Genomic DNA, 25,321 nt, shown 5'->3' with positions numbered 1-25,321 from the left:
ACAAGGAATATTATGGAGCCATAAAAAAAGATAGTGTCATCTGAGACAACATGGATGGACCGAGAGGGTGTTAGTTATGCTAAGTAAGTCAGAGAAAGACAAATACCATGATTTTACTCCATAAGTGGAACCTACTTAAAAAAAGGAATAAACAGGGCAGCCCTGGTGGCACAGCGGTTTAGTGCCATCTGCAGCCCAGGGTGTCATTCTGGAGACCTGGGATCGAGTCCCACATCAGGCTCCCTGCATGGAGCCTGCTTCTCCCTCTGCCTGTGTCTCTGCCTCTCTGTGTCTCTCATGAATAAATAAAATCTTAAAAAAAAAAAAGGAATAAAGAAAAAGCACAATCAGACCAATAAATACAACTGATGGATGCTAGAAGGGAGGGGGATGGGAAGTGTGGACAAAAATGGATGAAGGGGAGTGGGATAAACAGGCTTCCAAATATGTAATTAATAAGTTATGGGAATGAAAGAGCATAAGGAATATGATGTAATGGGACAACTGGCAGCTACACTTGTGAACAGCATCATGTATAAACTTGTCAAATCAGTAAGCTGTACACCTGAAAAAAAATGTACCACTGTCTGTCAACTACACCAAAAAGAAAAAAAAAATTTGTAAGCCTCAGAAGACAAATATGGTTCTACTCTCACATCTAAATTTTATTCCAGTGAGACTTGTGTCAGACTTCTAACCTACAGAATTTGGGCTAATAAATTTGTGTTGTTTTAAGCTACTAAATTTGTGGTAATCTGTTGCAGCAGCAATAAAAATACCTCCTAAAAAATATTCCCACAAATAAAAAATTCTAGGTCCACATGACTTCAATGGTGAATTCAAAATATTGAAAGAAATAATACCAACCTTATATAAACTCTTTCAAAAAAGAGGGGAGGAGGTAATACTTCCTAAATTAGCATAACACTAATGCCAAAACCTGATAAAGACATTATAAGAAAATGAAATTATAGACCTTATTTTCCTTCATAAGCACAGATACAAAAGTTCTCAACACAATATTACCATACCAAACAAATATATAAAAGAATAACATTTCATAATGAAGTGAAATTTATTTCAGGGATGTATAGTTGGCTTAACATTTGAAAATAAACTGAGGTAATTTACCGTATCACCAAACTAAAACAAACAAAAAAATATGATCACCTTGCTAACTGGAAAAAACGCATTAAAAAAAAATTCAACACCTAGTCACTGTTTCCACCATGTCTATTTATTTCACAGGAAGTTCTAGCCAGAGCAACAAGGCAATAAAAAGAGACAAAGAGCATGAAGATTGGAAAAAAAATACTGAAACTGTTGCTATTCTCAAATGACATGACTGTATGTGCAAACTGAAGATTCTACACAAAATTAAAAAAAATCTCGGACTGAATGAATTGAGCAAGGTTGTAGGTTGGACTCGAAACTACAAAAGTGAATTGCATTTCTGTATTCTAATAATGAATAATTTGAAAATAAATGAGAAAACAATTCCACTTACTATAGCATCTAAAAACATACAAATTTTAGTTTAACAAAGGTTTGTCAGATGTCTACATTCAAGACTATAAAACATTCCTGAGAGAAATTAGAGAAGACCAAAAATAAATGTAGATACATCATGTTTAGGGATTAGAAGACTCAATATTGTTAAGATGTCACTTGTTTTCAAATTGATTTATAGGTTCAGAACGATCCAAATAAAAAATCATGTGATCTTTTTGTTTTTAGAAACTGATCAGCGGATTTCAAAATTTATATGGAGATTAAAGGACTATGATAGCCATAATAATCTTGACAACAAAGTTGGAGAACTTTGATTACCTGATTTCAAAGTTCAGTATAAAGCTATAGTAATCAAGGGGCGCCTGGGTGGCTCAGTTAGTTAAATGTCTACCTTTGGCTTAGGTCCCAACATCCTGGAAAGGAGCCCTTGCTCAGCGAGGAGTCTGCTTCTCTCTCTCACTCTGCCCCTTTACCTTGCTTGTGTTCTCTCTCAAATAAATAAGATCTTTTAAAAAAGAACTACAATAATCAAGATAGTGGTTATTGGCATAAGGCTGAATGAAGAGAACAGAGTCCAGAAGTAATCCACGTTTATGTATTCAGTTAATTTTAAAGATTTTATTTATTTATTTTAGAGAGCGAGAGCATGCAAAAGCAGGGGGGAAGTGAGAGGGGAAGGGAGAAGGAGAAGGAAAGAATCTCAAGAAGACTCCGTGCTAAGCACAGAGCCCCACAAGGGACTCAAGCTCACAACTCTGAGGTCATGACCTTAGAGGAAACCAAGATTTGGATGCTTAACTGACTGAACCACCCAGGTACCTCTAAAATCAGTTAGTTTTAAAAACAGGCACCAAATGAAATAAATGGAGACAGAGAATATTTTCAACAAATGGAGCTAAACCAAACAGCCTCATGGGGTTAGGAGGAAGATCCTTAATCCTTCCCTCACTCTGTACACATAATGAATTGGAGATGGATCACATATCTAAGCATAAAAAGTGAAAACTACAATGCTTTCAGAAGAAAACATAGGAAAATATCTTCATTACTTTGGGTTTAACAAGTATATTTTAAACAAGACACAAAAAACATGTAACCGTAAAAAGAAAAAAAAAATTGGACTTCAAACTATAGCCCTTCTGCAACCCAAAGTCACCATTAAGAAAATGCCCCATGAACAACACAGGGTTCAAGGGCACTGACACCCTGTGCAATTGAATATTCATTTATTACTTCTGACTTCCCAAAACTTAACTACTAACAGCCTGTTGGACTGGACAGCTTTACTGATAATATAAAGTCAATTAACATATATTTTGTAGGTTATATGTATTATGTAATGTATTCTTACAGTGTTAAGAAAATCATAAAAGAAAATACATTTACAGTACTGTGAAAATATTCACATAAGTCAACGTATGCAGTTCAAACCCATGTTTTTCAAGGGTCATTGTATACAGGCAAGCCACAGACTAGAAGGAAAATGTTAGCAATACATTCATCTGGCAAAGGAATTACTTCTTATATAAGGGATTCCAACTCTTCTGTAATGAGTCAAGCAATCTAATGAAAAAAACAGCCAGAGACTTGAACAGATATTTCAGAAAAAAATAAAACCAAAACGACTGCCAATAAGCACATGAAAAGGAGTTAAACATCATTAGTCATCAAGCAAATTAAAATGAGATAGAACTGAGTTCTCATAATTGCATACAAATGTACATAAAATGGCATATACAGTAACTCTGGAAAACTTTGCAGCAGTTTCTTATAAAATTAAACATAAACCTATCTTGTGACCCAGCAATTCCAGTTATTTCAAAAGAGAAATGAAAATATGTTCAGAAAGAATACTCATGATAACTTTATTTATAATCACACCAAATCATAAATAAGTCAAAGGCCCATAAATCAGAGAATGGATAGATTGTGGGATGTTCATGAAATGGAACACTGAGTATATATGCAATATTTACAGAAAGAAACAAACTAAGCAAAAATAAACCAAGTATATATGCAATAACATTGATGAATCTTATTTTGAGCAATGAAGCCAGATGTAAAAGTTAACATGTATAATTCTACTTATATGAAATTCAAGAACAGGTAAAACTACTCTATGATGGGGCACCTGGGTGGCTCAGTGGTTGAGTGTCTCCCTTTGGCTCATGGCATGATCCTGGGGTCCTGGGATGGATTCCCACATTGGGCTTCCTGCAGGGAGCTTTCCTTCTCCCTCGGCCTAGGTCTCTGCCTCTCTATCTCTGTCTCTCATGAATAAATAAAATCTTAAAAAAAACCAATGGCAATAGAAAATAGAAAAATAGTTGCCAGGAAGAAAGGGAGGAGTAAATTAATTGGAAAGTGGCATAAGGGAACTTTCTGAGGATGGAAATACAACAGCTTACCTTTTAAATAAATACATATTAAATAGGCATGCTTTAAAAGGCAACTGAGGAAACGTAAGGAATAATGATTGTCATCAGGTTAGAATATTTCATATATAAACAGACATTTTATCAGTTATATAGTTAAAAAAGCACGTATTTTCATTTCCCAGTTATTAATGGCTGACCTATCATGAGTGATAAGATTTCTAGTTGAAGTGTGTTGGTCTTTACAGCTGGGACATTTTTATCAGGCCCCTTGTCAAGAGCTGTACTGATTTATAAAATCTTGGCAAACCAAAAACTTCTAGATTTTTGAAAACTGGAGTCAGTGAATGGCATAATAGCATTCCTGTACCATATGGAGGGTAAATGTAATAAAATTTCATCAAAAAAAATTTTGGCAGTGTTAGTTGTGATACACAGAGAAAAGCTTAAAATGCTTAAATAATGAAAAAAACCACTTTGAATTATGTAGGAAAATTTTTATTCAATAAATATAATTTCATAAACTTTAAAAAATTACTGAGAGCTATACAATAACTACATTTACTGACAATGCAAAGAAATTTTAAAGGATTTTATTAGACAGCCACAGTGTCTGAGGTCCTCGATTTTAAACTTTTAAACTAAGTGTTGCTACAGTACTTCCAACTACTTATTTCCCATAAAAATCTAACAATCACCATTACTACAAACATATCACTAGTTATGATCTATTTTTTTGTATGAAAATCACTCAAATGTTCTCACATAAACAGCACTTTAATAATGTTCTATTTTTATGAAAATAGATGACTCATTTCAAGTTAGAAATAAAAGTGTTTCAGAAGCAGGACCAAAATTAATAAACCATGTTTTACATAACTCTTTGGTGTGTTTTTTTTATGAATATCTGCTTATATCATACCCCAAACATGATCTTTACAGGAAAACACAAACATGGATGATTTTCCCTTTCCCCCTGCCCTCAATAATTTTTCAGAGTAGCATATTTAAAATTTTTTTCATATTAATTGTAAATTTTTTTTTTAGTGGCTTTGACTTCTGCCTATCAGACAGGAGTCTCAAGCTTCTCCCAAGCCCAATTTCACAATTCACAATCTTACAGCAGAAACAACCTGTCTGAGTAAAGGAGTCTCCTAATGTGATTTGCCTCGGTATTTAATTTCCTACTCGGGACAGTGCCAGAGTTTGGATTGGGTCTGGAAAGCCTCTGGATATCATGGAGATTGAGACCCAAGGAGGTGGGTAGTTAAGAGAAATTCAAATTGTAAATTCTCCCCTTCTTTCTTCTCAACTCCAAGGCAAGCTTTGTAGCTGTCGTTCTCCTGGCCCGTACTGTAATCCTCCTATCATGAGATTACTGCTTGCTAAAGCTGAGGCAGGGTGCTGAGTTATCTTTTAAAGCAGCTGATGAACGATTTTGAAAACCATCTTGGTGCTTGCTACTATCTTTAGGGCTATAGCCTTCAGACTAGGTAGGTAAACATAAGAAAGTGAGGCAAATAGATTTGAGACCATTAATTAGTAAAAACACATGAAGCATCTTACTCTGGTTTTGGCAGGTTTAAGAGTAAGTTAATTGCTGACGTCATACTTTCCAAAAAACTAAAGAAATATGCAAAAGGGAATTTTTTGGATTACTGGATATGTAATAAAGCCTTAAAAATATGAGCATTAGCACTAGAAAACTATTTAAAGCTCACAGACAAGTTACTTTCTTAAGTAAAATGAAAAAAGCTCTTTCCTTATAATTTTCCTTTAAAAAAGAGATTTTCAACAGAGTAGGATGAGCCTATCAGTGGATGTCACTTTTTTTTTTTTTTTGGACATAATGTTCTTAAATAACTTCAAAGAGTGAATGCAGACAATTATATCAATCACACCTTCAGCACCATATAGGCTAGTTGACCTCCATTGCTGCAGCTGGTCAGAGACTGCTTGATGGCTTTGTAGTCCTTCTCTAGTGCCAGTGGTGAGTTTGGTTTATGGTAAACACACACTGTAAGCTGTAAGGTAGATGTAAGTCCTGTAAGCAGGACTACGACATGTTATTTTGTTATATAAATATTTTACAAGACATTCTCAGAAAAAATAAACTCTGAGTTAACTTCCACTAAACTACCCTAATTGAGTATTTTCTACAGTATTTCCTCTTCCAGAATATGAATTGGTGTGTACATTTTACATTGTAGTATCCCTTTAATGTATTGCCAGAATCACAGTATATTCCTAAACTCAACTTTGGAATATTTCAGTTAAAAAAAAAAAAAGGCTATTAATGAAAATGAACACTTAAGCTGAAATTCATAACCTAATATCCTTGCATTATTGAAACACAGTAGCAAGAAAATAAAAACTTAAAAAAAAAAGTTTACCAGCAAAGTCTTAATTCTTGACTTTACATTCTTTCCCTACCAGCCCAATTCTAGAAGTCTTATATTCATGAGATGGGAAAGGAGTGGAAAGATGCCAAATAAATCCACAGAAAGGAATTATATTCTTGAGAGAAAATTTTGGAAAAACTTATTTAGCCATTTCCATACAATCTTAAACAAATATGTACACAATCATATACTTAGAGCTGGATAAGTTCTTTAATAACCAATAATCATTGCCAATTTAAAATATTACTTTTTATCAAAACAAATGACAACACTGATCAGATGATAAACTCAAGATTGAAATTAAGTACTGAAGTACAATGAGCCAATCAGCAATATGTACCTGATTAATCATTCTTAGCAGTTTAATTTATTGCTGCCATTACCCCCTATGATTTAGCATTTTAAACTTTGTGTCATTTACATCCTGTAGCCACGCCTTAAAATATTCCTTTTAATGGGACACTGGATAGGTTTCACTTTATTGTGGTAGTCTACTATAACTTAGATGAAATATACTAACCTAAAAATAATAGGATTCTTATCTAAAATCCTTTATTCTAAATTCTAGCTTACTGAAAGGCAAGAGCAAGTCTAAATTAGCTACAGAAAGAGGCTCTTATCTTTTTGATTTAATTACCCTAATATTCTGATTTTGTATAATTAAAAATATTTGCAATACTTAAATACTGTCCAAACTTTTTATTGATATAGTTGAACTTTACAACAGTGTCATAAAATACTATAAACAGAGCCTTCAGATAGAGGAAAAAAAAACAAATTTAAATATATTAACCAGATTAAAGCATGCAAAAGATCCAATGATAAACACATTAAATAATAATATGCTAATGGTATGTAATTTACCCACAATAGGTTCTTTATATTCTGTCACAAAAATATTAGTAAACATCAATTTGAAATTTGGTGAATGGACTTGATTCCTGATTTATATATATAATACACCCTTTGTATGTATATGGTTAATTTTACTGGTTGTGTTACAGTATTTAGAGAAGTTTGGTACTGGTTTATATTTACTACCCACAATGCAGTAAATAATGATAGGAAATGCATTCTCCTAATTTGCTCTGTGAACTTAGAAAGCACTGAAGAATTAACAACATGGGTCATGAGGGACCAAAATTCCTTTCTATTCACATTAACTTTTCGCATGAAAAGCTTCAAATATAACTCTAATAAAAAAATAGAGTTTTTTCAAGGCAAACTTTTTAGCATACTTTACAGAAGCAGATTTGAATAGAAGACTCAATAACCAAGCTAACACTAAAAAATACAATTAACTAGGAATTACCTCCCTTTTCTACCTTGATATTAAAATACAATGGCTTTAGGAAGAGGCTGAAATGCCATTAGGAGTCCCACATAAGCATGAGGGACAACCCAGAGGTGGAAAACGTCTCTTTCACAAATTCTAACATGTTCGGATTTAAATTAAATGGGTTGAAAGGGGTTTATGTTAATGCTTTTTATTTGTTTGCCATTGTAACTCTGAGTGGGTATGAAATACTTCAGAAATTTCAGAAAGTAATTCTGCAGAACTAGTGTGGCCATTACAGGATGATCACACTGAATTTTAGGAAAGGAGTTGAAATGGTTCCCACAAAGTACTACTGCCCCTTTAACAAGTAGATGAGTCCATTGTGGAGAGAGTCAAGATGCTCCTGTCGTTGGTATAGAAAGGATCCGATGCACTCCAAGATCTAAAGTAACAATAAGAGAAAAGTTTGGCTCACCAGGACCTATGTTTTAAGTGAGACAAAAATTTACCCTAAAACATAGGATCAAAATGCAATTTGAATATTAAAATAATCACTTACTGATTTTTTTTTAAATGCTAAAGAGAAGTTCTTCATACTAGCCTTGAATGATCAGTCTATATAATATAAAAACTTGAAAAAAATAATGCTCTAGTCAGTTTATAAAATATTAGCCAAAATTCAGGCATTCATTAGCATTGACACAATTTCTATAAATATTAAATGAGATGCTTTTAAGATCTTAACAATTCAATAAGAAATTAATATGTTACTAAGAGTTATGCACAGTTTTACTGAAAAGCAACTAGGCTGTATTTTGACATCACAGAAGCAAAAAACATCCCACTTACCAAAAACTTTGGAATGAAATAGTACTATGTTAATATATTATACTATTTCTTTTCAGCTATAAATTCTATTCTAAAGATTTTAGCATAATTAGCTTGACTGCAGTGAATTGTTTATTCAATAGGTATCAAAGACAGCTGTAGTTTAGTATGGTTTTCACTTAATTGAGAACAAATAAACCTCTAATGGTCTGGAAAAGTTAACTACTGTCTGAATAATAAGGCCTATAAGCAATTAATTCTATACTGCTTTATTTGTAGCTCTATTAATTTAAGCTGAAATAACTCAAGACCAGAAATAGTCTTCCATGCTTAAAACAGCCTAACCCATTTCAAGGACAGTATCAGGATTACCAAGTTAAAGGTAGTTTTTTCTTAGAAGATTAGAAGCACTAAACAATAAATACATTTTATATAACTTTTTCCAGGGTTCCCACTTTTTAAAGAGGTTAGAGGAAGAGACTAGCTTTTAAAACGGCTTTTAAATTCACTCTTATCAATAAAATCTTTAAAAATAAATAAATAAATTCACTCTTATCAAATATCCAGTTTCCTTGAGATTCTGTATGTGGTTTAAGTTTAAATCAATTAAGCAAACAGTCATAATGAACTTTGGAACCTAGAAATTTTACAAAGTTGGTAAAGAGGAACATAAATAAGCTACAACCATGCTGGTATAGTTCATAGATTCTCTAATTTCATTAGTTTCTAATTTAGTTGTTTCCAGAAAAACTAGTTTAAGGAAGGGCTTGTTTACTACCGTCTCTCTCTAGTACCTAGAACTGCATCTGGTACACTGCAGTCAGTATGTGTAAAATGAATGAATGAGACTATAAACATTTCTTAAAAGTATTTATCCAAGATAAAGTATGCTTAGACACATATGACAAAACATAATTGCCAACACCCTAATTACTGGGAGTCCAGTTTCATTCCCAAACTGCCAATATTTTATATTAGTTTTTCCTCTTTTCCCACCATTGCTTACATAGAAGAATTTTATTAGGTAAGGTTTCCTTTGTTTTTGATCTTTTCAAAGCACACATGTGCATTCACATGTTAAATATCATATTTGACAGAACATTAAATACTGGAACTACATATTATTTATTAATTCCTTTCTATTTAGAAAATAGGTTTGATTAGGATGAAGTAACTGTTGGTAAAATGCATAAAGAAAATCATTTATTGCTGAAGTATAGCCCTTTAGTGTACAACACGGCATATCCTTTACACAGCACCATGATGCTACATTTGAAACCAAGTTTGCAATATGGCATATTCCTTTAAAAACATCAATTAATAAAATGTAAGATTTTTTGTGCCTGGATAGTAAAAGTTTAATCAGAATAATGTGCATATGAAAGCACTAGTTGTACTTCTCAAGTGATGCTCATTACCTCTTATGTTTAATATGTTAAGATAACAAATATCCAAGGCTTCTACATCCCGTAAGAGAAGTATTAGCTCTGTTTCACCTTTTAAGTTAGACATAAAATAGAAATGTAGAATAGATGCTGTTCCAAAATCAAAACAGAAATGCCAAACATATTTCACTAATACAATTATATGGAAAAAACAAAAACCAAACTCCACGTATCAAAATTACTTTCAAAGTTTAAATATAATGTTAATGGATCTATGATAATTTTCATACAGCCCTTTGGAAAGCACCAAGTGATTTTTCATATTGTATGATTTTTATCCACTAGAAAAAAACTGAACAGATCTCAAAAGCCTTTTTATATTACTCATTTAAAGAAAAAAGGAGAATAATGTTCTTGGTTACAAGAACATAACCTGAGATGCTGGATAAAATTGGTAAGATATTTATAGTCTGTCAAGGAAGATATTACTATTAAACATTTTACTAGGAAAATAAAAAAATAAAGTCTTACAAATGAAAATACTATGATACAATTTTAAGTGAAATAAAATACAGATGATAACAGCCACCTTCAAGGGAACATGCTGAAATAAATTCCACATTTCCAAGGGCAAGTTCAAGGGTATAAAGCAGTATAAAAGTGGCTATGTAAAGAAAAATGGGGGCATCACCTGAATAACTGATATCAAAAAAATAAGAATATATTTAAGTAAATATTTTTGGCTTATTTAAAATTAATTATAGTTTTTTAATAGTTAGTGAATATGTATACTGTCATTAAAGAGAACTTCCTGTTGAAGTAGAAATTTAAAAAATTCTGTGGAAGTTCTATAGTAGTCTCAGTCTAACTTTCACCTTAGTTCTGTACAGTAAAGCTGTCTTAATAAATAAAATACTATAAAGTAGGTCCTTCTGGAACTTCTTTTGGAAAATCTGGTGGCCTGAGGACACGAAAGAGCTGCTTTCTTCTAATGTATTTTATAATACAATTGTGTAAGTCATAATACATAAGTCCCAATAAATTTAACTGCTCATAGTAATTCTTTCTATGTAGAATAAAATTACTACAAAATGATACCACAGCATTATGGAAATATTTCTGATCACATATTCAATAAATGGAGACTGAAACCACAGACATTACATTTAAGAATGCTATTTAAAAATGCGACTGTACAATAAAGACATGGCCATAACTAAAGGCAAGGTGGAAACTAATAAGTTTGTTAGTAAATATTACCTGAATTCTATGACACATGAATGAGAATTACTCATCATTTTTAGAATAAAAAGCTAAGCAACTATTAAAAATTATTTTATCAGCAGATAATAGTGTCTCTTCCACGCTCTGTTCCCTGCCCGTGGGGTACTTTCTAAACTTTTCCGTGCCATGGCACATGTAGAAAGTGATTATTCATGTGGTACATGGTAAACAATGGAGATCACCATCTATCTATCCTGCCCATCTATAACTCTTCATGCACACCAGTGTATTGCTGCTCTCACTTTATGATATGATAAAATTCACCTTAAGCTATTTCTACCTCTTATTGTTCCCTGAATAATATGTCTCTTGGGGAAATACATGAAGAGATGAACGCATTTTACTTTTAAATAAATTTAAGTGGCATTTACCAAAACACGGTATTTTTGTTATGACCCACAAGAAAAAGCACTGATAAATCTAATTCAAGAAACAGATCTGGGAGGGGACAGAAATGCTAAGATTCTTCTAAACCATAATTTAAGATGCCTGTTCTAACTTACACACTTTTTATTAAACCATGAAAACAAGTAAAAAAAAAGAACTCATTTTAAAAACCTCATTACAGAGATAAAATGGTTTAGGAGAGAAGTATAGCCTTTTGTGTTTATAAATATCTCAAAGTCTCAAATGACTGACCCGAAAGTAGACATGAAAAGTAAGAAAGCAAAATCCTTTGACTTTGCTATTATGTGTAGACTATTCTGCAAATACAAAAAGCAAAAAATACAGAAAATAAAACAGTAATATAAAGTATAGTAAAAAAAAAGAAAGTATAAAAACCAAGTACCATATACACACTCCTATCACATTTTAGAAAGATTGTAAAGCAAATTTTTTTTGTTCATTAGATGAAGTCTCTTCAAAGATGCTTCTCTTCCTTTATTAGAGAAAGAGCCCCCCACCCCAAAGCCACAAAGTGAAATCTACCAAAGAGTGCTAATAAATAGCACACCTCCTGCTTTAGTTGGTCAAATCAGCTGCTGATTTATTAGGTATCTAGAGATGCAGGTTCATTCTGTTCCAGTTTATAGGACACTCATCTGCAGCAAAGGCTACTTAGAGAAATTTCACACCTGCTGACATGAGTTGGACTACATCTTCCTACTACTCGTTCCAGCATTCTTCCAACAGATGCGCACGCTGTTTCTCCTTCTGAGAAACAGCACATGGAGTCCAAGCACTTGATACTTGAATTTGTTTCAGTAAGCTGGAGGAGATGAAGCAGAAAAAAATTAGTTATTTATAGATCTGGATTTCCAAAAAGCATTAAAAAAAAACCTACAATAACCACTTTAAAACCAAAAGTAATGTATATAAATATAAATTCTCTATAATATGGAAATGTATGGAAGGCTTTAAGACTAATATACAAAAAAATTTAAAAGGCACTGTGTCCTAAATTAGAAGTTGAATAAAATAATTATATAAAAATAAGTAGCTGGATATTATTAAAATCTGCAAAGATTTTGGATTTTAATACCTTATTTTAACAATTTATTATAGCCAAAATGATTTACATCAACCACTCAAATTGAATGAATTTAATTCTTGAGTTTTTGCTTAGGTGAAATGCTCCTGCAATTTCAATTAAAAATGTTTAGCAACTGAGAAATACAGTGTGTGAACCATTCTGAAGACTGGGAAATAATAACCAGGCAGGCCCTATCCCCAATCTTCAACAACAGAGGCAGCAGCAAATTCTTTATGTAGTGTTTACTATGTGCCAGGTTCTAAGCATTCTACATATATTCACTGAAATTATCCTTGAAAAATTATTTTATAATCCTTGAAAAATTACCCTGGAGAAAAAAGCATCATTTACCTTAAATTTGCTAAGCAACTATTAAGTGCCAATCATGCCCATGATCAGCTTATTTTGCTTTTTAAAAATTTATTAACTTACTGTATTAAAATCTACTAAACAAATGACTTACTATTTTTAATAATTTCTGAAGATATACAAGATTTATACTGATTCAGGAACAGATAACCCAGCAAAATAAAGCCATTACTACCAATAATTTTAATCCTGTTAAGATGAGGGAAAGAAATGGTATGATCACATAGCCCAATGAATCCCAACCCTGGTTTTGACTCAGTCAAGTGTACGCCTTAATTTCTTAGGGATATCATTTTAAACAAACTTATATTCATTCACTTTCCTTTACATATACTGTGTAACAAATCTTTGGAAAGCATAGAGGAAGAACAAAAATAGATTCATTCGAGTGTTGCAATTCACAAAGGTTGGGAATCACCAAGTGCTGAGTAGTAGGCATGGCAACATGGGACATTTGTGGAGATGCTCACAATGGACAGAAGACAATATGATGGAACATAAATAACCTGGTGCTCTGAATATAACAGGTGAGGTTCTGCAAAATCCCTGCTCAGAGTACAACTTGCCAAATACCAAGCAGTGAGAGACAACATGGTTCCTGTCTGGCAATTACCTAACTGCATCAATGTTCTAGAGTCTGCTAAGCACTGAGAAATAGCCAAATTTTAGTTGTTCTTTCAATACAATACTTTTGGTTTAGGACTGTTTATGGTACTGCTACTTACACTGTGTTTTGAGAGATGTTTACAGATGTCTCATGATAAAAAGTTCTGCGGCTGATTAAGTAAGTTTGGGAAACACGAATTCAATGATGGTTTACACAGACTTTCTGGGTAAAGGATTCTAAGTCAGGATGCATGGTCAGTCTTCAGAGAAAGAGACACAGTGCAATTCTCAAACTTTTTTTTTTTTTCTTCAGTAAAATCTTTTCCTCCTACCCCCACTGCCCTTGGGGATCAATCAACCCTAGGAAGAACACTGATATTCAGAGGAATAGTTTAGGAAATGCTGGTTTAAGTAAAAGGATTTTATCAGTCTCCCAGTCTCCTCCTTGAGTCCTTGAGCTCCAGTTTCCCCCATCTCAAAATCACCCTCAATAGGTAGCAAGACTCGAAAGCTACCACATGCTCAAAGGTAAAGTACAATACTGCAAGGAGGTTTTAAGGCCCTTTATAACTTGACCTTGGGCTACCTTTCTTGCTCAACTTCCCAATGCTCTTGTAAAGTCTTCACACAGCCAACCAATACAATGTTCCTTGCTTTTGGGTGGTATGTTAGGGCCTGTCAGCAACTGGGATCAGAATGCTGATCCCTATACCTAGTTCAGTTTAAATACCATCATCTCCATGAAATTTCCTTCACCTCTCCAAATATCAGTAATCTCTCTCTGGATTCTATTCCACTGCTTGTTTGAGTAACTAATATGGCACAAGCAATTAAATTCAACTTGTATTTATTGAGCAAGGCACTGTGCTGGTTCCTAGAGGGGACAGCAATCTAATGAGTTAATAATTGTAAAGAAAGGGTGGTAGATAAATCAGGAACAAATAATGGCAGTTACATTAATGGAGGAATGCTTACTATGTATGTGCCAGTTCCTATGTAAGATGCTTCTTGTGTAAGATTATTCTTGTGTAAGATTATTCTCATTTAAAACTTATAACAAACTTTTGGGGAAAGAACCATATTCAGAGACATTTTACAGATGAGGAGACAGAGAAGTTAAGAATTTGTTCAAGATCACCCTGCTGAGGCTTGAGTCTTGGTTTAATTCCAGAGCTCAAACTCCTTTATCATGCCATTATACTTCCTGCTTATAATTATGGTAATGAGGCTGACTACAAATATTAAAAAACAGGAGGGAAGGCTCAACTCCAGATGTTGTTGTTGGTACTGGGGAGGGCATGAAAGAGTTGATGAAAAAGATAGCATCTGAAACACATTTTAAAGACTGGGTGGGATTTCAGTAGCTGGAGATGGGAGAGAAAGAGCACTCTAGGCTAAGCGAAGAGAATGAGTAATTATGTGTGGGTAGAAAAGTATGATGTGTATTCAGCACATGTTTAGCCTAAGTGTAAGGAAGTAGTTGTTACACCTGCCCCCTTCCAAAAAAGACAAGTGTGATCCATGGATCAGTGTTGGTCTGAAAACATTTGTTACTGGCCTGTGGGTAGGTTAAGTGTTTCTGGTCTGTATGAATAAGAGGTTAGAAAATTTTATAGTAATTTGACAGAATACTTTTATAACTGTTGAATCTCATAATTTTAAAGTCTGGGCTCATTTTATATACCTTTTAAATTTCAATTCCTAGTACACAGTTTGATCCTTCAACAAGATGGCTTTGGACTGCACAGGTCCACTTACACATACATTTTTCTTAATAAATACATATACAGTACTATAAATATATTCTCTCTTCCATTTGATTTTTTCCTGTGGTTTACTTTATTGTGAAAATACAGTAATAATATCTATAACATACAAATTATGTGTTAATTGGCACTTTATGTTATCGATAAGGGTCTCAGTCAACCGTAGGCTATTGGTGATGTTTTTGAGGAGTCAAAACTTATACCTGGATTTTTTACTGCATGAAGGGCCAGCATCCCTAACCCACACATTGTTCAAAGGTTACTGTAACTCATTTATTGTATTTTACCAAAGTATTGGTCCATGATGGTCTGGAAATTAAAAACAACAAACTGGTCTTTCACATTTGTCTAGAGAACACTAAACTAGACCAGAGCCTATAGAGAGCAAGGAGTTTGCCCCGTACTTCTTAATTTAACAACTTGTGCTTTGCTTATATAGCTGGTGCTCAACTTTCAAGGATTCATTAAAGATGACATCCATTAAGTCAGCAGCATTTGAGTGACCACATATGCACAGCATACCGCTTAGGTCTGGATCTGACTTTAGGTAATTATGTTGCTTTGCATTCATTACCTTTCACTTTAAAATCTAAGGACAGGTATTTACACATGGATAACCCCAGAGAGAGTAAACATCTCAAGATATCAAAAATATTATAAATAAATGACTTCTTTAGATCACCTTTTGAACTAGGCAAAAATATATTTCCTTTTTTTCTCTAAAAAAAAAAAAAATACCCAGCTGCTTTAAAAATGCTGAATGCTGGTTAACTGTGTTTCTGTAAAGCTGCTATATATATAAAAAACTACACCATTCTCTAACAAACGTCCAAGCTCTACCACTTTCTCATATACATATCTTTGATCACATATTCAGGAACTAGGAGCTCAGCCAAAGTACATGTAGCCACAGCTGCCAATAAGTGGGAGTAGGAAAAGGGTGGAGCATTTAAATCTCATTTCATTCAAAGTTAAGGAGAATCTCCTTTTATGTGTGTGTGCATGTGTGTATGTGTTTTGGACTGCTTATAAATACCAGACAAGAAAAAAAAAAAAAGGCAAAGTAATGGGAGTGAGACCCCACCTGGTGGCACTTAAATTTACCAGAAATTTTGATTTATTGGTAAGACTCTTTCACTATCATACTTGCTTCCCAGGAACAACCACATATCTTAGAGCTAAAAGGGCTGTCAAGCAAAACTATGGAGATTCAACATGACTATGTATGGCTAATAAAAATTTTCATCTTTATAGAACTTACCTTTTGAAATAAATTGACTCACTGCTCTTATTTTCACTATTTTATATCAATGATAGAAAACATTTAGAAGTTTCTCCTAGTCTTCTACCTTCTTCTACCTTCCTTGAATCTTCTAAATGTTAGAAAATTGTCATAGATCTCTAAATTATTTAGTCATTCCTATGACATCTTACCTATCAAATCAAATCTTAAGTCTAGATAAGAATTATCAAACTATTAATTATATTTGTTCTTTTGTCTTTATTTTTTACAAGATTTTATTTATTTAGTCATGACAGACAGAGAGAGAGAGGCAGAGACATAGGCAGAGGGAGAAGCAGGCCCCTCGCAGGGAGCCTGATGTGGGACTTAATCCCCAGACTCTGGGATCATCACACCTTGAACCAAAGGCAGCTGAGCCACCCAGATGTCCCTGTTCTTTTGTCTTTAAAACAGTTTTATAATAAATATACAATCAAAGTGAGAGTCCTGTAGTCTTAAAGGAGATATTTGGAAACTGTAATTATGAAAAAAAAAAAGTTGTGTTCCAGGAAGTGTTTTTCTTTTTAATGTAAATTCAAAAGTCATCAAATAGTATTGATTTCCAAATTTGGTTAAGAATAATAAACTCCTTAAAACAAGTAATGGCTTCAACTTATTCAGAATTGCCAGAAGCAGCTGTTCAGCCATGGCTTTTAGAAGACTGCTGTCTCTCTCACTCAAGGCCCATTTCTTCAAAACATGCCTCAAAAGCTCACATTCATTCACTCTTCTACATTATCTTTCCTCTTTTTTTTTCCTCAAGTAAAATAAACAACTTTGGAAGATAGTTATAAATATCTCCATATTGTCTTTTAGGGATCTCCAGAGAGGAGATTTCTGTACATGTTGCCTAAATTTAACTATGAAAATAAACATACAAGAACATTTATCAGGTATGTTATTTTAATAATTTGGTTGATTCTAGTTTCAGAAAGACTGAGGTCCCTTTATTTTAATGATGTGGTTACATAAATAATAATATCTAACTAGGAATTTGAAGTTTAGGTGAAGAAGAATATCACTATCTATAAAAAATGATAAAATCATTCATTTTAATGGAAGGGGTAAATCAGAATAGCACTAATTAAAGCATGGTACAGCTGATGTTAAGAATTCAGTTTTCTAAGTATCAACCATTCACAGAATGTCAGAGGTTAATATTTTTTATAGAAATAATGTCAACACTAATATTTTTCTTCATTTCAACTTCCAGATGAAAAAGCTGCTCAAATAAGCACAGATTTTAAAATAACATTAGTTTTGTAAAGTGTTGTATTTATCAGGTATGCATGTAGGTCTTGCTTCTCATGGCAGCCTTATTATTATTATTATTTAAAAAAAATATCCAATTCTATTTGCTTATAAAATTTTACTTAGAAAAGTACTGCTTTTAGCTGCAAACAACTGAATAGAGACCATTATGGTTTTCTGTTCCTTTCATAGTTCACTGCTTTGTTAAATGAGACAGGAGCTGTAAGTATCTTTGTCACACAAGAGGAAGGTGACTTGTATTTGGTTGAAACTATCTAAAATATTTCCTTTGTTGTTGTTGTAAGTAGTGGCAGCTTTCAGGTCTGGGGCTTAGTATCCAGATCCACAATGAGAAAGGTCAACAGCCCTAACATCCTATTGCTATTCCTATAGTTGCTAGGTACAGCTGAATAGAGAGCATCCAGAGCAGGCCAGGAATCTAGGGACACATAAATGACAAAACAATGGAGGCCAAAGAGGCAGGTCATAGTGGAGGGAGATGACTAGAAGGCTCTAGCTGTGACACTAGGGCTCAGCATCATTGTCTGCCTGATTTGGCAAGGCTGGCCACATTTCAATTACAGAAAAACCAAAATAGAAAAGGGGTATTATATACCACTTATTTTTTTGAAATGATTTTTATTTCAAAATATATGCTACCAGCAGAAATATATACGAAAAATATTCAAGATATACTTCACTCAACCAATGAAAATTCAGTGATAAGCAAAAAAAAAACCTGTAGGTCAGAGCAATTTTACTAAAGTCATATTCATGGTTTCATGGTTCTTCTAGCTTCTTGTTTATAGGAAGAAAGACCAACTATCACAGGATGATGAGAAAATTCACTCATCACCCCTTTTACAGGCCCCTGTTATTAGGAGCATTCTAAGAACCTAATTCTCAACTACATTATACATTTTAATGGACATTTTAAAGCAAAGTGGTACCAGATCCATGTCTTATGAAATATCCACTTGAAATTGAACCTTTGGGAACTTTTGGGGACATAATTTTATAGCTTTAGTCTTATCAGGTCCCAAATGGATTATCTGCTTTGTGGATTATCCAGGGCATAACATAAATCCAGACCAGCTTCCCCTCTTTACCCAGTGAGCTCTTCAGCTGAGTCTTCTTCCCAGCCCAGTCAGGGTATATTTTTAAAACAAAAAATGTTTCTATATTTATCAAAGCAATATACAAGATTAATATACAGTAAAAATAATCATACGGAGCACCTCAAAAAAAAAGTCCAGAATTGTTTTGAATTTCTTTTCAGTTAATAGTAAGAGTTGATCTTCAACAATTTTCATTTAGAGCAGTTCACTAAAGGAATCTAATTTAAAAATATGTCTTCCAGAATAATTCAGGTTTTTCAAATTACTGTACATGTTCTATGGTCTGATTCAATGGTAGAGTTAATATTTATAATTTTCAAGTAGATTTGTTTGAAAGTTTCACCATTTATGAGGTTTTATCTCAAATGAGACAATAGCACCTTACTGACCAGTAATTATAATATACAGGTAATCGAAGTAAAAATGTAATTATTAGTAGTAAGAATTTTTATCCTCCATAATTACTATCAAAATATTTTGCAATTCCCAAGAAGTGGTTGTTAGGGTTTACTCAAGAGGTGAGTGAATCAAGTCCTTATCAATTCATACTTTTTTGTTGTGAAGATATAACTATAAAAGTTTATGAAAACTAAGAAGTGAGAGTCTGATGAATATCAGTCAAAAGAAAATTATTCAGTACCCAGTACTCATTCATTCTATCATTCAACTCAAGAGCTAGACTCAGATAAGTAATCTGATGTCTAACCCATTTAAATGTATAAAATGTATACAAATACTATTTTAAATGGGAAAACTGATTTCAGAAATAACAGAAATAGCATGACATATTTTCAAAAGAAGTGAAAAGTAATAACTTCTTGAATATAAACAGTAGGTTGTGGGAATATCTTACTAGGTTAGAATTTGAGGTGAAGTATGATTTAACTCCAAAGGATGGACATATAAAAAATGTAAAGATAACAAAAAAGGAAGACAAGTAAACAAAAACAGTAAACATATGAGAAACAATGAAGGATTAGTAAAGTGAAAACTGAAAGTCAGGCCAGTTCTCCCATAGCATGCCCCAACCATGAGAACTTAGCGGATATGTCCCCAGGAAGGTCCAGCGCAGTACTACCTAGTGCACGCAAGAACTGTCCTGCTGGCTGCAAGCCTCAGCTAGCAGGTGCCTACTGTCCTCCCCTCTGTGCTTGCTTTCAGCAAATTCATATGCTGAGCTGACTGAACCCTTATCTTCTTCCATCTGGAAGGACAGAAAAGCAGTAAGTCTCATATTACAGAACATTACTCTCACTGTAAAATAGGTTTAGAATCAAAACAGCAAGTTGGGGTCCACAATCTGCGAGGCACAAATGAATGTTCACACAACACAACATTCATTTACTGTCACAGAAGAGAGCTAACAGCAGCTTCTTAAGGGGAATACAACAAAGCACACAAATTAAGCCATGATTTTCCAGTGCACAAAGTTAAATTAAACCAGATTTCCATCAATAAAATTCATTTTTTTCTATTAAATTCCTTGCCATCAAGATTTAGGGTTCTTATTGCAAAGGTATGTACTCCCCTTTTCACAACTCTTATGCTCCCTTCTCAAAAGACTTCTCTAAGTGATCTTCAACATAATAGAAGGTTCACTTACATGGCCTTTCAAATGCTAGATATGTGGGTAAGGTTGGGGCTTGACTTGTTTAACAAAATTAATTTAATCCTTAATTTGAAATATATCTTTTAAGTAGTGCTAATTTACACACATTTTTATTCTTTACTTTTTCTAAGTAGTATGTGCCCATAGACATGCTAATTTGAACCTTTTTTAAATGGTAAGAAAATGTCCTCAATGAATAAAAAAACAAATTTTTCCTCATTTCTATATGTTTTCTCAGTCTTAGGACTGACCAACAATTATTTCTATCAAAAAAAGATGCTAAGGTGAATGTCTTACATGTATAAAAAATAAAGTAGTAAAAGTCCTTGGTTTCAAGAGTGCAATAAGCTTATGTAAAGATAGCTTATTTTTACTACAGCTTTGCCTATAATACAGGAGATGGAAAGTACTTAAAATGAGTTTTCTTTCATTAAAAAAGTTAAGTTTTCTATGAATGGTTCTTAAGAAGTACTAACCTGATTAAGGATTTGAAAAACTCTTAAAGATATTTTATATCTGCAGTTTTCCTCTTTGTCCCAACAGTAAAGCTACAATGGATCACACCCCAAGAATACTGTTCAATGCAACTCAAAAACAAGATGTATTCAAAATTCACAGGATGCATCAGCAGATAGCAGATAGATGTATGTGAGCACTTGTTCTTCATGCATCTATGAGCAAATGCCCACCCAGAGGTCACTCACTGCTCATTTAAACAACTGGTATTTCTCCCTGGCCTTTGGTTGAACACAGTATTTTTTCTTTTTGTTCTCTGATGCTGACAATAAGTAAACAGACCACAGAATGTAAAATGATCACCGGATAGGTGAAAAACCTGGAAGCTCAGACAGGTGAACTGATTTGGTTAGGACACACAAGCTGAAGTACCAAGGGCATTATTAACAGCCAGGTCTGCTGTCTCCCCAATAGGGCTCTTCTTTTGCCTTACTACCTGATTGGAGAGCGGCTTGCAGCAAAGGCTACCTGACTAGTATAGTCTGCTCTCATTGTATTTTGTTCACAAATGAATGTTAAGCTTATCACACTGTTTCAGAAACTGGGATCTCTCTAATTTATGATATCCTTACCTCATTTTTTTTTTTTTAGTTTATCATTGCTCAAAACAAAAACCACATGGCTTGATTTAAGTCAACATCATATGTGAACATATATTTCATAAAACAGCAAGATTATTCACAATGCAAAAGTTATCTTCACTTGACCAAAGAGTTTGCAAGAGTGTTCTTTTAAATAACAAGGTCTCCTATTGTTTTAGAGTTAAATAATTGGATATTCAAAGGCACATATGGATAAAATGTGTTATACATATTTGACTCAACCAAAGCAAAGGTGAAGGCAAATCTTCAAGTTTGGTTTGATTTTAGTTCTTATATTAAACATAAATTTTAGTTGACTACCACTTAAACACTCATTTTTATATTCATGTACCATTATTATACCTTTGTAATTCAAAATAGAATATTTCAAAAATCTGGAAGATGATAAGAATAAAATCGAAAAGTTTGATAAAACTTGAGAGCAGCTCAAAATTGGGAACTCATAGGATTACATAAGACATTATTTAAGCAATGCTTCATCAAAGCCATTTGCTTGATCAAATGAACACAGATAGAAACCTCTTTGAGAATAAAAAGTAAATAAAAAATATAATTAAGAATACACAAGATACTGACAGGGTGAGAAGTTGAAGAGTGCCAAAAATTTTTTTTTTAGTTATATTAACTTTTCCTTTTCAAATTAGACTATAGTGAAAGTTAATAAATAGTTCTGGTATCTTAATATCAAATGTTTCAGGATTTAAGCTTTCATGCTCTTTCATCAAAAGACATGTCTATACTATTGATTATTTTTGTGGAAACTGACAGAATGGATCTGTCTGTAGAGATAAAGATATAAATTTAAGAGATACAGTATAGATTGTGCAATTTATAGATGCACTAAACAGTAGCAAGGATATGAAATGCTTCAGCAGCCATTACAGTGTACAAAGACAAATACACACGTGTATTTATAGCACAGACTAAGGCAAGATAAAATATGGGCAACTCTCACTTCCAAGTAACTGAAACTTAAAACTTTAAACTTTATGATGAATTTCTGTAGCTTAAGTTACTCAACATGCAGGAGCATCCTTAATTATGAAAATAATGACAAGCAGAAGCATTAGAATTGTACTATAAAAGGTAGTTAAGGTGATATATATATATATAAAATAAGATACAGATCTCTGTCCTGTTATGCTAAATTTTCATCTGAATTTTCTTCTCAAAGAAGAAATGGATATATATTTTTAAGTTTTAATATACATATTAGTAAAGGTCAGATTAGAGACAGAGCTGTGCGAACAAAAATGCCCCACTCTTAATTCATGCCTCTGCCCATCTTTTGAATATTGTTTCATTGATCTTTAGCATGCAGAAGAGTTAACAAGGTTCTACTCCTCCTACTCTACCTAAGTTTGCTCAGCTGATTCCTTGCCCTCGACAATGGCTGCAGTGCGATGAACTCGTCACTTAAAGCAACTGTGTTGGAGTACATCTATAAGTGGACAGAAAAGGGATGGTACATACAACAAGTCAGTGAGCTGTATTCATCACCTCAGAGACAGACACAGGACAAACTTTGTAAAGACATCTGTTCCTCCAAGAATAGGAAATATCATACATGGTACACATACATGACTGACATTTGTAGGGCTGTTGGCTTTGTTATCAAAATAATTTATTCTTCACTCTTAATACCACATGGTTATTCTGGAGAAAGACAAAGTTCGAAATAAATGTTGACAACTCTTTTTTTGATGTTTTTTTCTTGCTACTTTTGGTTAACAATGAAGTATCTGAGAACTTTCTAACCACTTCTTCATCATTTGAAATCAGTAGTAATAGTATAAGTCTGAAATAATAAAGATTACTGCATGTAGCAAAGGAATAATGTCACACATAGGATGTGAATGACCATATACTGTTTCAGCAAAAAAGGAAAAAAACCCAAAAGACCCTTCTAGCAGGCTAGAAGAGCTCTGAGTGGAAGTAGAGATTTCCTCCTTGGATCAGACCACATTAGAACACGTGGGCCAATCATTTAAAAGTGTGTTTAGTGGGGGCAAATGGGAGATTACATTAGCTTTCACACCCAGAAAAATAATTAGTTTACCACACATTTCATTTTTAAGCATTTTTAACATATGGTAAAATAGCCAAAATATAAATAAAGTACTTTTAACTTTTTCTTGTCTAAAGATCCACATTAAGGTAATAAATATTTCCTATGTAATCCTTTAAAAAGCTATAGAAAGGGCAGCAAGGACTAATATCACTTTTTATTATCATTAAGAAATCTCTATAAACACACGTTTGCAAATGTTCTAATGTAGATTTTTAAAGATAAATGTAAATAAATCTGATTACTTACTTTTATAAAGAACTTTTAAAAATGATTTTGTTAATATATTTTGGTGAAATATAACTTTATATAGACCAAGAGTGGGAGACAAATGTGTTATCCCTAAAGGTCTAAAAAAATATAAGAGATAAAATATTAAGAATAATACTCTCTTACTGTAAATATTTATGTCTGAAAGTTAGAAAAAAGGCAAAACTCTTTGATATATATTGAGGCAATATATAGCAAAGTAGAAAAGTTAGTCCATACCGATATAAATATATGCATAGGCAGAGTAATCAACTATGCAAATTTCTCCAGCCTTTGGAGATCAGTATCAGAGAGTAAAATCCTCATTGTCCTTATAGTTATGATGTTTTTACTGAGGACTCACTACATACAGGCCCAGTGTTGGGTGCTTTATATTCATTATCTCAACAATCATGTAAGGTAGTAATTACTATTCTGATTTTACAGAACAGGAAACTGAGGCTGAAGGATGTGACCCTATTAGGGACATACATTTTACAAATGGTTAAAATAGTATTTGAATTAAGTTTTTCAGGCTCTAAGAGGCCTATGCTGCTTCAATGGTATTAAAATGTATATTGGCTAGTACTGAGTTATGAAGGCAAATAAATGTAAAGAAATGTTAACATGATCAACTGAAATTAAAGCTAAAACAACGTTTAGGAAGCCTAACTCAGATCATTAAATACTTAGGAAACAGTTTTCTATTTTAAATACACAGCTAAATTGTCAAAATTTAAACAAAATTTGCTTGGTATGTAGCAAATATGCAGAATAAATCTCAACCTAATACAAGTCAAAAAAATCTCAACCATGTTCAAGTCAAATATACAAAATGGCACATTCAACTAAATAGTTACCATTTCTTGAGGACCTACTATGTTATTGAACATTATTTCATTTAATCCTGTTTACAAGAGTAATGAAATAAATATTTCTATTTTTACTTCACTACTCATGAGGAAACTGAGACTTAAAGTTACAGAGCTACCAAGTGGTAGAACTAGGTTTTGAACTAAGAATTATCAGGCTCTAATGCCTGTATTCTCACACTCTATGTAACATACTGTTAATATTTGCTGTAGTTGAGTATTTACTGATAAATGTTTAGTAAGAAAATACATTTTTACAAAAATCCATTCTGTAAAAATTATTTAGGGTTAAAGAACTTATTTCATACTCTTGTTAAAAACAGTGTAACCTGAAAAAGTGTAACTAGAATCCTAATGTTTCCAAAGACAATTATATATCTGACAAACGCTGGTGAAAACATATTTACTATTATTTAGATATAACTTGATAGTCTTATATTTAAAAATCTAGAGTTCCATTAAGATAATATAATT

The 25,321-nt window shown here is 33.0% G+C and overlaps 1 protein-coding gene across 7 annotated transcripts in view; it reads right to left on the bottom strand.

The window, feature by feature from the left end:
- Positions 1-4,369: 4,369 nt before the first annotated feature.
- The window catches only part of ATP11B (ATPase phospholipid transporting 11B (putative)), a 114,707-nt gene continuing 93,755 nt past the window's right edge, over positions 4,370-25,321 (bottom strand). For 2 of the 7 annotated variants that reach the window (XM_077879804.1, XM_077879809.1), the window contains 2 exons: positions 12,142-12,275; positions 4,370-8,010 (listed from right to left, as the gene is read on the bottom strand). In XM_077879804.1, coding sequence (XP_077735930.1) covers positions 7,929-8,010; positions 12,142-12,275 — 216 coding nt within the window. In that variant the 3' untranslated portion in view covers positions 4,370-7,928. Of the gene's footprint in view, positions 8,011-12,020; positions 12,276-20,009; positions 20,136-23,013; positions 23,100-23,257; positions 23,315-25,321 lie in introns of those variants that run through there. The other 5 variants (XM_077879805.1, XM_077879806.1, XR_013369367.1 and 2 more) reach the window with 5 other exon arrangements.

Source organism: Canis aureus, chromosome 31 (genome assembly GCF_053574225.1).
Source record: "Canis aureus isolate CA01 chromosome 31, VMU_Caureus_v.1.0, whole genome shotgun sequence".
Taxonomy (NCBI): domain Eukaryota; kingdom Metazoa; phylum Chordata; class Mammalia; order Carnivora; family Canidae; genus Canis; species Canis aureus.
This window is presented reverse-complemented; position numbering and strand designations above follow the sequence as displayed.